Consider the following 18,180-nt stretch of genomic DNA (forward strand, 5'->3'; position numbering starts at 1 on the left):
AAACAACTGAGACAATGAGAGCCAAGCTACACTGCATATAAAAATTATATTCATTATTGGTAAATCTGTGGATCAATGTTACAATGAATCTTTACATAATCGACTACCTCTACGCATTGAAGTTACTTCCTCAAAAGAAAGCATATTTTTGCTGATCTTCCCAATGGATGTTTTGGAAAGATTTGATATGTCTGCTACTTGAATGGGTTGAGAAGATTCAAAGCTTGTTTTTCACTTATTTGCCTTGATATAATATTTTATTTGATCTTCTGAGAGACTTGGCTCGACAGCAGGTTGGAGTGCACAATAACAATGAAATAGTTAAAGGAACTTGATGTTTGTTGTGATGAAACCTAAGATTCGTTATTTCAAGTCACCATCATTCACGGCATCAGCTTCGATTGTCATTCATAAAACAGTGTGCATGTAGCCATATATTTCTCTGTCTGTATTTGAGTAAATGGGCATGTCTGTACAATAACTGTCGTGCCTCATATCTCCATGCCAACTCCCTCCTCTGCCGTATTCACTACCCTACTACTATTGATCTAAACACTCCATCACTCCTACATGAAATTCACATCAACTTGGGTTTAACCTACACACGACTCCCTTTCAAGTTTTTCCAATAATGCTAATTTTCAACCTCAATATCAAAGTCAAGGTGAGGCTGCCAGAGTGAGTTGCAGTTGAAAGCATCTTATTGCACATCTCTCCTTTTCTCTGTATCAACCTACGTGCTCGCTCACTCCCACCTGTCTTTGCTTCTTATGAAATTCCGTCGGTCTGTTCTCATTCTGTGAGCCTGTGGTGCTTCAAAGGCCCTCATCTCTCTTTGCACATCAGTCATTTTCAGAGTGAAAATGACAGTGATCAAGCTGTTCAACAGATGGAATTAGACAAGTTTCTTTTCTTGGTAATGACCAATACAGTGCCCGTGCAAAACGTGCCTTTTCGAAAGCAGGCCGATTGTCCAGAGAACCGCTCATACAAACAACTTCATACTCAAAGCTGAGCAATACACCTGCCATGACTTAGTTACACACCCAAGTCGCAGCTACTCACATCCAGCATGCTCAGTGATCATTAATCGACTTTATTAACTTAATACAGTGCAAGGGTTTTTGTTTTTTGTAATTCCATGCACATTCAAAAACAAATTTGTTTTCTTGCAACAACCCAAACTGAAGATTAAAACTCTTGTCTCCACCACTTTCCTTAACATACTTAGTTAGTCAAGATTCATAAGACGTTTCAGTATCAAAATAACAAATTGCATTTTAAATGTTTATTCATTTTTGTGCAGACAATCCAATCACACATTTACGAAGGCAATAAGCTGTTCACAGGCATTGCTGCTGAAGTCAGGTTCTAACATTCATTGTATTAAGTGAAAGACTACAGTATATGTGTTGTACTGGGAAGTGTGTGTGTTCGAAAAACAGAAAGAAAGGAGCAAAGGATAAGAGACAATCCATCATGCATCAGAGTTAACAGCCAATAGGAATGCAGAACACAGACTCCAAGGCTAAATAAGAAGAATTCCCTGACGCTACTGAAGTTAGCTATGGGCGCTGGCAGTGGATGGGATGTGTCCCAGATCTATCTCCTCCTCTGAGTGAGGCCATGTTGTCGTCAGCCTCGACTTCAGTGAAGCTCACTGGCATGCGATCTGTTTTGTACTCTATAGCAGTCTCGATAGGATTTCATCATCCTGTTGTGATGGGATCATCTCGTACGGGACGTTTGGTTCACAGATAATCTTGCTTGTGTGTGTTGTGAAAGGGAATCAGGATATATTTCCGTGCAGTGATGTGATGCCAGCGATGAGTCATATGGATTATTTTACCCCACCAATTCTGATAGGGTTATTTGTCTGCAAAGAATTTAGGGAAAAAAATACTTTTATATTGAGAGTTTTTAACTTGGCATGAAACATACCGAGAACACTGTAAGCAACACTGTGAAACCACATAATAAAAGTGGGTGAAGAACTTCTCACACAGTAGAATCATGTATTCATGTTGTCGCTGCTTTAGGTGCTCACTCAGCACTTAGTCATTTGAAACTGAGCATGATTTACATGAAGTCAGGATGTCCGAGCGGCCCACAGGTCTGGTCCCAGTATCTCCTGGAGGCGTGGGAACGAATCCTTCTTCTGACAGATTAATTTTCTTATACTGTTCATACTGTATGTATCGCAGAATATTTATATCTAACCCTGATTGTATATTTTATATTACGTATTTATTCTATACATTACTGTTTATTCTGTATATTACTCTGTTCATGTGCAATGATGATTAAGTTGAAACTAATCCATTCATATCTCATGTTAAAGGGGCCGTTCACCCAAATGGTAAAAAGAAAACCGCCTTTTTATGCTATTAGTTATTTGTGTGACATTTTAATAATTAACATATGAATTCTTGAGTTATGTTAAAAAACTTGTCTTGGTCCCTGTTACATTGACCTTTGACCACCAAATTCTAATCAGTTCATTCTTGAGTGAAAGTGGACATTAGTGCCAAATTGAAGAAATTCCCTCCCGGCATAAATCATAAGCGTATGGTATCCATATCCAAGATGTCTTCCTCCACTACATTAGTTGATGTGGATGAGCACTACCAGGAAAAGTCAACCCTGTTATCAAAATTGGATGTTTTTCGAGAACCGAAGATTACGTTTGAGCTCAGGGAAAGGTAGTTTAAAAAAAAGACAAACCCTTAGCTGCCACACCCTTACTCGGCGTGTCACTATGAAAAGGGCACGCAACTAACTAAATTGGTACTTATCGTTGGCATTGGACGACAATTGTGAGCTGCAGAATTGTCCAATATGGACGTAAATCGTAGGGGTACTGGGCTGTTGAGATTCCATTTACCTCCATTGTATTTGGTGGAGTACGCAATCTCAGAGACGGATAAGCAAGGACTGGGCAAATGAAACTAAAACTAACTGCTTTGGTAGATAATACTAGAGTGAAGTGAGAAAATTGCTTTTTTTTTGGAATTGAGTGAACTAACCTTTTAACACTCAGCAGATTCAATATATTCTGTAAATTAAATTCCTAAATTCCAGATATTGGTATTCAGAAGCTGTAACTCTTGCTGCTGATATTTCACATTGCATAAATCACCACTGAAGTGTCCCCTCTGCTCTGTCTCTGCTTGCAGCCCCTCCTTTGATGAGGAACTCTCCCCTCGACCCAAGGGGAAGAAGAAGAAGAGAAAGTCCGAGCGGAAGAGAAAAAGGAAAAGGTCAGTTCCCAAAATGAGATGACGCTTTTGTCCTGCTTCCAGAATAAAATGAACCGAGAGGTGGACAGGGGGCTGCTTGGTACTCTCTAGAATTCATGTTTATTTATCCTCCGGGTTTAGGTCTCCTTCCTACAGCCTGTCGCCGCTGAGGAAGAAGAAAAAGAAGAAGAAGAAGAGCTCCAAGAGAAGCAAGCGGCATAGGTACTTCTTGCTTTCTAAGAAAATTTGGGAAAATGGCATTACAATTATTTTTGGGTGACTGAAATCATCTTTTTTTCGCTGCTCTAGGTATACCTCCAAAAAGTCAAAACACAGGTAAGTGTATGATTAAGATTTTGTCATTTTGTGTAATTTCTAAAGTTTGAAATATTTATTAAAAGAGTAAACTTTAAAGGCAAACTGTTTTCACCAGATTTCCAATTTAAAAGCCAATTCCTTTTGTTTATGAGTAAGAAAGCAGCCGTTTCAAAATTCTATTCTTTTTCATCCCACCAGCTCTTCAAGTTTAAAACACAAGAGGAAGAATGAGCGCAAGCACAAGAAAAGGTCAGTCTGTGATAGTTGCATTACAGTCATGTACTCTCCAACTCTTTTGACCCCCTCTTCCTCCTTCATGGTAAGCCCATGCACCCTTTTCAGAACACCCGTAGCTGAGGACGAAACAGAGAGCATCCTCTCATGTAGAGACACGAAGGGTGAATACAGAAACGTGCAGGCTTTTATTTTTCTGAGCAAAGCATGAAAAAACCCTTGTAAAAAACGATTGAAAGCTTGAGCCACACAGAAAGGGGGGAAAAGGGGGTGAAAGTGGGTAAGAGAAACCAATTTCATGCTGCGATCTTGCAACATTTTTATAATTTGACTTTGGATGAGCGGGCCGTTGTTTGTAAGCACAGAGCCAAGTTCAGTGGCGGCTTACTTCAACAGAAACCAATGCTTTCCAGCTCACTTCAACTCTCTGCTCTCTCCTCTGTTATGCTCTTCATGCCTTCGCCGTTTCTTTATACTCTCGCCTTCTCTGATGTGCTTTGCTATTTTTGCAACACGGTTCATATGCATCAGAGAGAACCAAGATCCAAACATTTGGCAATGCCAACAAATTTACATGTGTGCTCTACATCTAAGGCTGCAACCAAGGATCATTTGAATTTCTGATGAATCTAACCATAGTAGCAATAGATCCACTCTCTGGGGTCATGGATTGAGTAGTTGAAAGATGATTGTAGTTTATTACATCTTATGTCCATGTTGTTTTCCTATTTGTCGACTGACCAACCAATGATATCATTCACACTTGTTGACAGTTTTTCTCTAGCAATATTTTTAAGGTAGCTACATAGCTAGCGAGGTATATAGGAAGATGACACCCACATTCTTAAACCCTCTTGCTAAACTGTAATTTGTCTATTTTTCTCCAAACAGGGAGAAACATCAATGAGCACAAGCCCAGACCTATTTGAATTGATTTGAAAGTAAATTGCTGACGTCTGGGAAACGAGCACCATTGCAAAAAAAATAAAAAGGCAAAGAAACCCAAGTGGTCAGACAGGTTTTAAACTTTTATTCGATAGCTTGCAGGAAATGCAGCAAGACAAAGGTGGAGAATGACGCACAGCAAAGGACTTAAAGCTGCGACACAGCAGTCGGTGCCTTAAACCCTAGACCACCAGGGCCTTATTTGTCAAATTGTCAGTTCACAGACAATTCCCAGGTTCCACTTTGACCTGCTGAACTTTGTTCAGTTGTATACAAACACAGTTTTCATGTGCCGTCAGTGACGCACTCTTACAGAGCTTTTGGGTTTACTGCCTTTCAGTTTTACCTCCAAATCAAGTGGTTAAGGTCGTCTGACTGCTCGTGTTTCGCTATGTTCACTGATCTCAGCAATTACTTTAGTGAATTAAGTTGTTAAATGGTGGAGGCTCAACACGTCTACCTTTACCACACAACAAAAAGGATATGTGCAATATGTGTATATTATGGATTATAAGGCGCACTGTCAATGAATGGTCTATTTTCGATATTTTTTCATATATAAAGCGCACCGGACTATAAGGCGCATTAAGCGAAACAAAACAGTCAGATAAGTCAGTCAGTCAAACTTTATTAAACGTGTTCACAATAACTCTCAACATTGTTCAGTTATAACACGTAAAATACAACACAATACACTCTTATTCTTATACTATAAGAATAACTATAACTATAATAACTATACTTATTTCAGTTCATTCCTCGTCCACAAATCCCTCAAATTCTTCATCTTCAGTGTCCGAGTTTAACAGTTCGGCGATTACGGCATCCAGCATGCCCGGATCCCTCTCGTCATTATCCGAGTCAGTGTCGTTGCTGTTACCTGGTAGTTCAGTGATGATTCCGGCCTTCGTGAAAGCTCGGACCACAGTTGAGACTGATACCTTAGCCCAGGCATCCACGATCCATTGGCAGATAGTAGCGTAAGTCGCCCGGCGCTGTCTCCCTGTCTTGGTGAATGTGTGTTCGCCTTCTGTCATCCACTGCTCCCACGTAGCTCGCAGTTTAACTTTGAACGCCCTGTTGACACCAATATCTAGCGGCTGGAGTACTTTAGTTAATCCACCCGGAATGATGGCAAGCTCCGAATTAGTTTGCTTCACTTTGTTTTTGACAACATCGGTGAGATGGGTGCGCATGGAGTCGCAGATCAATAGGGACGGAGATTTGTGGAAAAAGCCATCCGGTCTCTTGACGTAAATTTCTTTCAGCCACTCACTCATCTTTTCCTCGTCCATCCAGCCCTTCGGGTTAGCGTTGATGATGACGCCGGCTGGAAACTTTTCTTTTGGCAAAGTCTTCCTCTTAAAAATGACCATGGGTGGAAGTTTCTGGCCATTAGCCTGGCAACCGAGAACTATAGTGAAGGATGACTTCTCGTTCCCTGTGGTGCGTATAGACACCGTTCTGGTCCCTGTTTTCTCCACGGTGCGGTTCACGGGGATATCAAAGGTCAGGGGAACCTCGTCCATGTTGGTGATGTGCTCTGGCCGGATCTTCTTTTCAGTGATCTTGTTTTTGCAGTATGCGCGGAAAGTGGCCATCTTTTCTTCGTAATCTTTTGGCAGTTGCTGCGAGACGGTAGTTCGTGTGCGGATGGAGAGATTACGTCTTTTCATAAAACGAAAGCACCAAGAAGGAACGCCTCGAAAGTCATTGATATTCATGTCCCGTGCTAACGCTGTTGCCTTCAGTCGAATAGAGACGGTAGAGACGCTTCTACCCGCTGCTCTCTGTTCAATAACCCACTGTTCAATTTTGTCCTCTAACTGTGGCCATCTCGCTTGGTTCCCTCGGAAACTCTGTGTGGTCTTCTTTACTTGGCGCAGGTCATCTTCTTGCTTCCTCCACTTCCGTACCATTGATTCATTAATGTTGAATTCTCTCGCAGCTGCTCTATTCCCATGTTCTACTGCGTGACTGATAGCCTTGAGCTTGAAGTCCGCGTCGTAAGCGTGTCTCTTGACAGGTGCCATTTTGGGGTCCTTATACACACACACTATATATATTATGGTGAAGCACAGTATGTATTACTCCGCGACGCGGACTACGGTAGCCGTAATGCTGCAAGCGGTGCGGCTTTGTAGTTTACCAAAGTCGTACTAAAGCATTTTGACAGAGCGCCGTGTACCACACAAAATCGCTTCGAGATCAGTAACCACAACCAGAATTAATCCATATATAAAGCGCTCCGGATTATAAGGCGCACTGTCGCTTTTTGAGAAAATTAAAGGCTTTTAAGTGCGCCTTATAGTGCGGAAAATACGGTATATATATGTTGCAATTCTAATCTATTTACAACGAAACAGAACAGATAGAAGCAGCAAATACTCACATTTGAGAAGCTGGAACTTGTACTTTGTAAATGACATAAACAGCTCATTATAAAAATGTTCAAGTGCTTCCTGTCAAGTGATTAATCGTAGCACTCTTAGCTCCTTATCCACTCCAGTCTTCTCTCCTCATCACCTCCCCCAGTTCACGGACTCACTCGCGGCGGAGGCGACGCTATCGGAGGTCAGAGTCGGACAGTCCTTCTTACCAATCTTCCACAGAGAACAGGTAAGAAGCTGTCCCTCCCCCCCTCTCCCCTTTACTCCCTCAGTTTATCTTATCAGCTCCAGGTGTCTGCCGAGTTCCTGGTCACACCACAGTGATGACTGATAAGGCAGAGGTGACTTCCTGATCTGAGGCATGACCGGCCCTTATCACAGCTTCACAGGAAGTGGCCCCATATTCACTTCACAGATCGATGCACTCAATTATAATGACATATTGCAAAAATCTTGAAAGATGAAGGATGTTGTTTTTCACGTTTTTTTTGGATTATACCGAACAGGGTTGACAGCATGACGATCTCTAGTAACTAGTGGAATAACTGGACACTACCACTGGTGATAATTAATCCTTAAATAATCATTGAAAGCCACTGAATGCAGAATGTTTTATTTAACAGGAACAGTTCAATTTGTGAACTTTGACAAATGTGAATCTGGAAGATTCACTTCAGTTTGGACGGAAAATGAAGTCAAATCTTCAAAAAAGAAATTCTGTTTTCAAATCGGTCTGGAACTCTATTACTGTGAGTTTCCTATGGGGATTTTAAGCAGATGAAATCACAAATAAAATCAAGATATATTGAGCTATAAACTACATGTTATACTCTCTCAAACCATTTCTTTATAGTGTTTCTATTATTACACAACAGGTTACAATTAATCCAGATATTTTCCTGACATCAAAGTGCTGCTTTTTCTATCCATTATCTGAAGTGCAGATTGGCTTTAAGTGAAAAAGAAGAATTTATGTTACAATGTCATGAAAACTAAATCCAGCATTTTCCCACAGACACCATCTGCAGAAGTCTGTGGTGCATCAGGCATTAGGAGACCTGGCAGCTGTAGTAGAGGAAACCAATGGAGTGCTTGACCGCACGGACATGAAGTGGAGACCTGCAACCAAATCAGTGTGTAAAACGGCTCCAAAATATCGCTCCATCCTCTCAACCGCCACCGTAAGTACACTTCAGGACTCTGACGCTGCTGTGGTTTAGTTTGATGTCTCAGTTATGGCCATGTAAAGCAGCTTATCGTCAGTCCAAATGAAATGCCTACAGTGAGGCAGTTGGGTTTGGAAAAATCTCCTTTTCTTCTTTTTCAAACAAAATACAATATCTTTCAGAAAATGATATGTCTAAACCCATTTATCTTATCCCATTAAAATCCAAAACTATACATGGCCTGACTGAGCTCTAATGAAATCTTTATTTTTGCATTAATGTTGTTGTTGCTGCTTTTTAAACGAACGCCATCAAGTAACTAGTATAGAAGCCTCCCAATAAATATAATCACACTGCTCGACAGATAACACGTTCTCTATATTATAGCAATGTGAATGTTTTGAATGCTTCTTTTTTCCTCGTGTTGAGAAATAGTGTCAAATTCAAATCAAAATGAATACCAACAACAAATATTTAATTTTCAAGAGCTACTTCTCACTACACATTTGTATTTCTTTATCAAAGGTATTATTATTGAAAGGTTTGTTCAGCGGTGATGTTAACAAATATTCAGTGCCTAATTATTTCAACAAACTCTGTGCGTCGCTTTCATGATCAAGTTTAGTTAAAGACCGGTCTGTGGTTAGATCTGCGGCGTGCTGCATTATAACAATTTAGCTGCAAGCAGCAGGAAAGGAGCGCTTGTTTATTGTCTCAGGTCATCCAGAGTACAACATAATTAGTCAGTACGTAGAGCTTTAAGGTGAGGGACGTGTCGCACTGCTTCCTCTACTGGCTCACAGCGCTGGCATTGGATGCAAGTCACGTGCTCATTTAATGTCAGAATCATCGTTAGGTAGCCTGGGCTGAAGCAGGAAATAAAGTTAAAGAATGATCACCTGATTTTTGGAATTATAAGGGTTTTATTGCCATTTTTTAAAGTTGATCTGATCTAATGAAACCCTTTGTGGTGACAACAGTCAAAAGGACACTCTTGTCCTGATGTATAGATTGTATTCTGTGTGTGACGTCTAAATACCTGCACACTAGTTTTCTTTCAGGAGCTAGGATTTACATGATTCAGAATAATTATATTGTCTTTTCACTTCAGCCCTTCTCAGTCCCCTCTGGTCATTGCATCTGCATTACGTTATACTTTCAGCACACAGTTCAGATTGCAGATCTGACCTGCAGCTGAATGAAAGCAAGAGAAAACAAACATCTTTGACTGAACTGTGATTGGCAATTTCTAGAGGTGATGTTCTCCCAAAGAGCCTCATAAATACCGTACAGCAATGTCCCTAAACTCATTGTCCCATGCTTATTGGAGCATGAAATATATTTAATTTCTCTCCAGCAATCATTAAATTATGCTAATTGCACAGACGAATGTTTTTAATTACACACCACAGGGTTTTAATTGAAATTCAATAAAGTAATCCATATATTGAATCCTGCCTGGAATTCAATATCCCAGGCTTTCAGGAGGACTTCACAGTTGGTTGCTGAGGGCTAGCCTTACTGTATTTACTGTATCACAGTTATTCAGTGGCATTTGCATTTATTTATTGGTTTTAGTTTGGTGAATAAAAGCACATCATTTCAAAAGTAATGCAGAATGATCTTTGTTTAATATTTTTTTCCCCCCCAAAAAAAGCAATCCGTAAAGGGAAAGGTAGGTATGACCGGACAGAAAAACCCTCAAAAAATATGAGTTGTCGACATGAATGTGGTTGATTATAAAGTATGTCAACCTTTCCTGTAAATATAAATGATGAATTGGTGAATTTTCTTTTTGTGGTGGAATCATGAGAAACGTTGTGGCAACGAAAGGAAAAGAAAGCTCACAAGAACCATTTGAAATGTTTATTTGAAGGCAGCCTTGTCAAAATATCTCCAGATGACAGTGAAGAATGTCTCTGATTAGAAATTGTTTTTGTGTACGATGCCAGTGGTATAGAGGATGGTAGAAGAAAAAAAATGTGTTTAAATTTCCCTCAGGGTTGGTCTGTTGTGTCGACTTTAGACCAGATAATGGGAAACCTTCGGGAGGACAGACTGGATAAACCTCTGAGTATCTCCCTATCAATAAATAAAGAGAGATCAACTATGGTCCTCGGAGAGTCAGTATCTTTTTCCGTCTGTGGACGTCTGCAGTAAAAAAAAACTTTCTAGATTCAGTGTGCAGTTGTAATTTTAAAGTACGCTGCCGAAAAACTCCAAAACAATGCTCCATTAAGGAAAGAAAAAGGAACATGCCAATACAAGTCTGACTGGCTCTGGGTTTGAAGAGAGGGTTATTGTCTTTTTCTTGCAATTTACAACTAATGATGCACTTATGTTGCCCGCTCTTCCCTTTTTCTTACACCTTACCTACTTAAGGAGGAAATCTTGATTGGTAAGTCGATGCTATCCGCAGATTTAGGGATTTACTTGTAGGTCGGTGCAGGCAAATGATTTACTTCTTACAGGAGAAAGAGCACAGTCATCTGTCCCATTCTGAGGGCTTTCTTAGTTAGACTGATGGGATCTCTCTTTGTCTGCAATCCTTTTTCATTTCTACATAATACCCATTTTGTGATGTTTGTTCAATGTTCTTTAAATGAGGCTTTTCAACGGGGCTATTGTTTACTCTTTTTCTCTTCACTCGAGTTAGAGCCGGTAGATCTTTCCACGCATAGCTTTTCTTTCTTCTCTGCTCTTTAGTTGTTCCTTTCATATAATTGTTTTAGTTTAGACTTACTTTATCTCAATTTGTTTCCCGTTGATTTCTTTGATTTTTAGTTGAGTTCAGACTTTCTTTTGGGGTTAATCGCATGCTTCAAATTTGCATGATGTCTTTATCTTTCAAAGTTTTCTGTCCCGAGAAAAGAAAAGAAATCCTTCTCTGTGTTTTCAAGGGAATATGTGCCTTTGTACTAGAGTATTCACAGTGCATCAAAGCAGATAGCAGGTTCCATTTATCAACACACGTTTGGTTTTAAGCTGCAGCCTATTTGTCTGTTTGCAGATTTTGACATCAAAACCCGGAAGCGAGCTTTTGCACGGAAAAGGGTCTCAGCATTTATCGAGCCAGACGGAAGGTCCGCACGATTACGATTCTGGGAATGACACTTCTTCGCCGCCGTCAAGCAAAACTGGCGTTTTTCAGGCGAGTGTCACTGACAACAAGAGGAACCACATGTAAACGTCTGGCCTCGCCAGAGAAGCTGAAGTTCACTGACAGAGACAATGCCTCTGATTCAGGAAACTCTGTTACCAGCTACGCTTCCCTGTGCAAACCTTACGGGGAGGACGGCTTGTCTGCAACCCTTTTCAGTGGAAACGGCAAGAGGTAATGTTGTGTTCATAACGAATAATCCATGTGAATGAATGATTCCCAGGAAAATTGCAAGCTGTTTATCTTCTGTCTCCACGCTCTGTTGAAAAATGCATCTTTTGAGTGAGAATAAGGCAGAGCTTTTCTTAAAAACAACCCAGGATACAGTTTGGGCTTTATCACTCAAAGCAGTGAAACGTGTTTTCTTTGCAGAGAGCAGATAACCTTGGGGTGTCGGGTAGAGGTTGTGAAATCTCCAAAGACGTCCAGCTGTTCACGGAGGATGAGAAAGTCGTCTCGAAGGCGACGGAAAACCCGGTCATCAAGCAGCAGAAGCAGATCCTCGGGGAGTTCCCGATACTCCGGGCGCTATTCTCGAAGCCTGTCGCTGTCATCTTGCAGGTGGGTTAACTGCTGTCATCCACTAATAACCAAGTCATACTAAGTACATTTCCACTCGTGTATTTCAAATTGCACATAAAAAAAAAGTGGAAATGTGGCGCAAATGCCCTGAGCAGCGAGTCCCCGGTTTGATTTATGACAATAACATTTTGCTGCATGTTATTCCGCTACTCTCTATGCCCACATGTCCTGTCTCTATCCACGATCACTATCCCAAAAACTAAATCTAAAAGAAAGATTAGTTTAGTGCTAATTAGCGAATGTTAGCATGCAAACACGGTAAACTAAGATGGTGAACATTAGCTTGTTAGCATTGTCACTGTGAGTGTGTTTCCATCAAACCCTCGGGAACAGTGCCGGGATTTGAAGACGATTTGACATAGTGGTCAAACCGTGTAATTACACTGTCCGGGTATGTGATGCCATTGAAACCAAAAATACATTTTCCCATACACTTACATTGGGAAAGAGACTTTGTAAATCAGCTGAATTTTTTTGTATTTTGCAGAAGTTTCGGTAAAAAAGGAAATGTTATGGAATCGTAACTGCTGCTGCTTTGCTCGATTCCAGGAGATAATTGTCATTTGTTTTCTCGTTGCTAGCTCATACTCGCGCTCACCAAGTTATTCAGCTAATTTGAGGCGACGAGGCAGCGTGGCCAGCCTGAGCTCCAGAGGAAGCTACTCCAGATACAGTGCTGACAGGTGAACTTTGTGAAATGTTTTGGCTGCTCATGACTCCTCATTAGTGATGTACAGGAACAAACATACATCGTTGGTGATCCAAATTTCACATTGTAATGTCTGCTTCCCAGATTACGAGACAGAAAGAGAACACATAGCTCCAGAGAGGCAGATGTGAAGCATGCACAAAAGGTTAGTGGGAAGAGACAAAGACGCAAATCCTACTCTCCTATGAAGAAAAGGAGGAGAGACTCACCAAGCCATCTGGAAGCACGCAGAATCACAAGGTACGACTTTCCCAGCCGGGTTATTTACAGCTACAATATATATAAATTGTTATGCCTAAAGGTAGAAACTATGTACTGCTGGTCCCACCCTCCTCCCCCTCATGTCCCCAACCTGAAATCTTTCTCATCGTGATGATGAGCTGTGTACCTTGAAATGGCATTTAGCCAGAGGATGAGATAACTGTCAGAGGTGCTAAAGAAGCAGATGGTGGAACACAGGCAATCTAAAAAAAAAAGTAAAAACAGTACAAGCAAAGTGTGATAGTCACTTCCTTATTTTTAGTAGATCTTGTCTGCAACACAGTTTTATTTTTCCTAAATTTCATACTGCTCTTTGACAGCAGCACATGATTTAAACACAGAAATATGCAGAAGACAGCAGTAGAGAGATTACAAATAACAGTTATTGCTCCACCATCTATAGTTTTAAAGCTGCACTTTTCAATAGTTATATTCATTTTGGGCCAAATTGCTATGTAAAAGGGGTCGCTCATAGTGATAAACCCACGAAGAATTGTCACATGACTCTGCAGTTCAGCTCTACAGAGCCTCTTGGCGTCTGTCAGCTCACTGTTTCGTTTACAGGACATGCCTGTAAAAGAGATTTTTTATTTCAGTGAAGCTTAAATAAATAAAGTTGGATATATACAGGAACTAGCTGGTGAACATAGAACCTGTTGGGCAATTTAACATGGGGGTCTATGTGGATTGACTCACTTTTGGAGCCAGCCTCAAGTGGCCATTTAAAGAACTGCTGTTGGCTTCATTTTTCAAACCCTGTGAAAATGTTAAACTGCCACGTAAAGCTGAGGGAAAGAGTCATTTGACACATTGCTTTCATGATAAGTGTAGCTATAAGGTTTAGTAAAATGTACACATTGCAGCTTTAATTCTGTTTGACATCACTTTACATGTTGGCTCTCCACAGTGCCAGGAAGCGGCCGATCCCTTACTTCCGACCCAGTCCTTCTTCCAGCAGTCGGTCCACCAGCGTGTCGTCCTGGAGCAGCATCTTCACGCGCAGTCGCAGTCGCAGCCCAATCCACAGCATCAGGCGGAGCAGGAGCCGAAGCCATAGCCACAGTTACTCCTCCTACAGGAGCTACAGCCGCAGTTCATCCTGGAACTCAATCTTTGGGAGCCGCAGTCGCAGCCGCAGTCGCTGTTCGTTGAATAAACGCAACAAAACCAGGCATTAAGTTTCTAAGAGCAAGTTAAGGGACTGAAGCTCCCGTCGTGTTTCCATTTCAGAGCGGGGACAGTGTCTCCGTGCTCCGCTTTGACGCTTCTGTTGAAATACCCCAGCAGGGGTCCGACCACGTCTTTCACTGACAGTCTCGCTCACTCGGAGACCACTGGAGACTGAATGTCTTTTTGTCTCTTTGTTTTGTTCTTGTACTGCATCCTCTTGCATCAGCACTCACAATGGCCTGAGACTGTTCAGATATTTACAAAAGACATACAAAAGGCAACAGCGTTCCTGTATTTGGTCGACACACGTCGTTCTTGTTTTTCTGTCCATGCACTGAATTATTCTTTATAATGAATGCTTTAAAAATTATTTATCTATCTAAATAATGCATAATAAGGTCTAAAGGTACCATGAAGGGTTGAAATTACGTATATATGTATGTGTGTGTATATATATATATATATATATATATATATATATACATATACATTTATAATATACAGTATGTGTTGGCTAATGCAAGAGCAGATGCACCAGGTCAATGTGTTATAGTTTATAGTTTCATAAGACATTGAGCATTGACTGTCCCATGTCAGGCCTGTATGTTGTGGATTTTAGTATTGAGTAACTTTTGAGCCGTTTGATCCGAGTGTTTACAAGCGGCTTCAGAGGGATCGTTGTCGGGAATAAGGAAAAGGTTTATTGCCCTGATCTCTGCACTTCTCGAGGTGGAGAACAAACGCGTTTCCTCTGAAAAATGAAACGGCGAGGGTGGCCTGACGGCGAGCAAACTGCCTGTCAGCTCAAATATCAAATTAATTTATCTTCTGATCAAGTGGAAAACAATTGAAATGTCAGTCCATATAATACAACAGAGAGCGATTGAAACATTGAGCTGGGGGGGGGGGGGGTTTCTTTTGACCGATTCTTCACGGTGTCAAAGAGGTGTCTTCCTTTACAACTCATGGAGAATACAACATAGTTCATTTGTTTTGGGGGGGAAACTATAAAGGTAAATATATTGGACTTTTTTGGGAAGTTGTGCCACATTTGGTTGCAGCATGTCGTCAATAAGCCTGAATTTATGAATAGAATTGATTCTCAATTTACTTGAATAATGTTTTCTTGCTACAACACTGGAGCCAAACATATAAGTCAACGGTGTTTTTGTTCTTGAGTTATAGGACAACGTAGACAAGTTTTTTAACTGTGCAGCACCACCCATATTTATTACTTATTTAATATTTATTGGTTTGTTGTCCCTCTCAGTAGTGGTCAATCTTTCTATGCAACACTGTCAATTTATAGTAATTATGACACTGCTGTAATTTATTTTTGGTTTGTTGTACATTATTCTTGGATTTTGCCACCTTGCTCACACATAAACCTCAAAGTAGAAGCAAATGTTCTAAAGACGGACAAGCAGAAACTGGAATGACCTTTAGTTTTGGGTGGGTTTTTTTAAGCGAAAGTTTGACATTTTGGGAAATATGCTCATCAGCTTTCTTACCCAGAGTTAAATGAGAAGATTGACACCACTCTCGTGTTTGTCTGTTGAATATGAAGCTACAGCCTGCTGCTGGATAACTTAGCTGCATAAAGACTTGAAATGGGGAATCAGCCAAAAGATTAATAAGATCTGCCTCTGAAGCTCACTAACTAAAATATATCTCATGTGTTTAATCCGTGTGAAAATAACAAGTTGTGTTTATGTTTAAATGTTGTAACAAAATCCTGAAATCTCCACTGTTGGTCTGGAAACCTCACAGTCACTGCGCCCGCCCAAGAAATAGTCCCTTGAATAACCCCGCATAACACCACGCCATATGAATTTACACTTTAGTTTTTGTATTGGTTAAACTCAGGAGATATAACTTGGTATATAGTGATCTTTAGAAGGGCTGGTAGCAGGGTCGTCACGAGAACCAGCAAACTCATTTCTACAGTGCTGCAGGTTCCGGTCAGGGCTCGAGTCTAAAGGCTTCCCGTTTTGAATGCATGTATGTAAAGCTATCGCTTAGCAAGTGAAAGACTGAACTGAGCACGGACGTGTTAAATAAAAGAAAAAGAACATTTAAGAATTAGTTAACGTGAGCTGTTAGCAGCCGGTCGGCAGCACAGTCCTGTTTGGCTAAACAACAGAGCTAACAGCTCCATCTAATCAGTGAAAATTAGTATTGGGCAGAGGTCAATTTTAATGTTGTTATGATGCATTCAAATGTAATCTTGTAAAATGTAGTTTTTGACTTGAAACTTGAATAAATATAGTTGTTTGAAGATGTTTTCAAATCAATATAAAATAGATGTTTCAAATGGAATTCTAATCTGTTTAATTTACTAACACTGGCTCTAAACAGCTAATAATACATCATTAAAACTACTAATGTAAAGAACGTTTTTGAATATTTAAATACAAATACTACTAAATTGCTGGTATTGTGACATCCCTAGCTGTTAGGTGGAGTTTTTACTTTCAGACAGAATCAGACGAGCTGTTTAGCCTTGTTTCCTGTCTTTATGCTAAGCTATGCTAACTGGCTGCAGATCATATCTTCATATTTACCGTGCAGACATGAGAGTGGACTCAATCTTCTCGTATAACTGTCAGCAGGAAAGCCAAAAAGCATATTTTCCAAAATGTCAAAATATTTCTTTAAAGTTCATTTTGAGGCTGCTTTCACTCCAGAGTTTGAATCCGCAAAGGACGTTTGAAACTGCCTTTCCATATAATTAAAAAGAAATCATAATTCTCAGTCATTTCAAATCCATCATCCTGTCTGTGCGACTGCTCGAGGCCTGACAGACTGCTCTCTATGCACATACTTCCAGCTTATTTCCCTGAATGTCAACTAAATTGGATGAATGAGGGAAATATGACGCTGGAAGAGGAAGGTACTCTGCACAAAAGTCATCCATTGATGATGACGACTCGTGTCAACCGGCGTTGACGAAGTGCCGTTGGAAGATTTGTGCAGTCAAGTTGATAAACTTTCTCGATGGGCACCCAGGCCACAACGGCCCTCTCCCCATCTCACAATGTAAAGTTCAGTTCTTGTGCAAGAACATTTTGTATATGTGATTACTGTGGTGTAAATATGTATCTGCGTTGTATAGATTTATTATTTGATTAACAGAATGTGATTTGGGCTTTGTTTGATGTTAAAATGTTGGTATGGATATGATGCATTGACCAGTGGAAGAGGAAAATAAGACAAAATGCCCGTCAGGCATCAATCAATGGACTCTAGATGTCTTTGTGCTAAAGATCCCTCTGATCATGTCTTTTTGTTATTTTAAAACCCCAATAACAAAGTCATATAGCAATAGTGATCCAGTGTTTCAGTGTTGAATTATGCATACTCTCCCTGTTTTCCATATGAAAGAGCATATTGCAAAAAGATGTTTTTCATACTGTCACGTTTTATCTTGTGTCATTGGGAACTCCACATTGTAATAACGTGTCACCTGGAAATTGAATTGTCCCCATGAAATCAACTTTCCCTTTCACTGCGTGTTTAGAATAAGCTCTATAAAATCATGTTCTGAATAAAAACGTCTTGTTTTATGCTCTCAAAAAACACACTTATTTACCCAAGTAAACACAAGCCACCTTCACAAAGTTGATTTAGCTGTTTTGTTTTATCCGTACTGTGACATCAGTGTGTTGACCTGAAGCTCTGCGTTATTTTCTATTAAAAAGCCAGTGAGTCACCAAGAGGAGGGAGCTCCAAGTCGGTATGAGTGACATGTGGACAGCAACTTAATTTGGTGAAGGGGAGGCTGCTCTTTGGTCAGCTGTTGCGCCTGCACTGCAAAAGATATCCACATCAGATAATAATTTAATCCTAATTGAAGTCTAAACCACTTTTTTTTTACCCCAACGAACAGCTGAAGCATGTGATTTGGAGTACATTAAGCCATTATTCAAACCAGTTCCATTTAATTTAAAGATTTAAAGACTCTGTTTGACTTCCCTGGTGGATATTTTTTGCAGTGTGGCTGCTC

General features: G+C 40.4%; 1 protein-coding gene across 1 annotated transcript in view; it reads left to right on the top strand.

The window, feature by feature from the left end:
• Positions 1-17,857, top strand: part of srrm4 (serine/arginine repetitive matrix 4) — a 64,205-nt gene extending 46,348 nt beyond the window's left edge. Inside the window, 12 exon segments of the mRNA XM_029439660.1 lie at positions 3,177-3,260; positions 3,381-3,461; positions 3,549-3,575; positions 3,756-3,806; positions 7,272-7,355; positions 8,142-8,307; positions 11,303-11,473; positions 11,475-11,626; positions 11,825-12,013; positions 12,616-12,717; positions 12,828-12,983; positions 13,912-17,857. Coding sequence (XP_029295520.1) covers positions 3,177-3,260; positions 3,381-3,461; positions 3,549-3,575; positions 3,756-3,806; positions 7,272-7,355; positions 8,142-8,307; positions 11,303-11,473; positions 11,475-11,626; positions 11,825-12,013; positions 12,616-12,717; positions 12,828-12,983; positions 13,912-14,182 — 1,534 coding nt within the window. The 3' untranslated portion in view covers positions 14,183-17,857.
• The last annotated feature ends 323 nt before the right edge of the window (positions 17,858-18,180 follow it).

The sequence above is a fragment of the Cottoperca gobio genome, chromosome 9 (genome assembly GCF_900634415.1).
Source record: "Cottoperca gobio chromosome 9, fCotGob3.1, whole genome shotgun sequence".
NCBI lineage: Eukaryota > Metazoa > Chordata > Actinopteri > Perciformes > Bovichtidae > Cottoperca > Cottoperca gobio.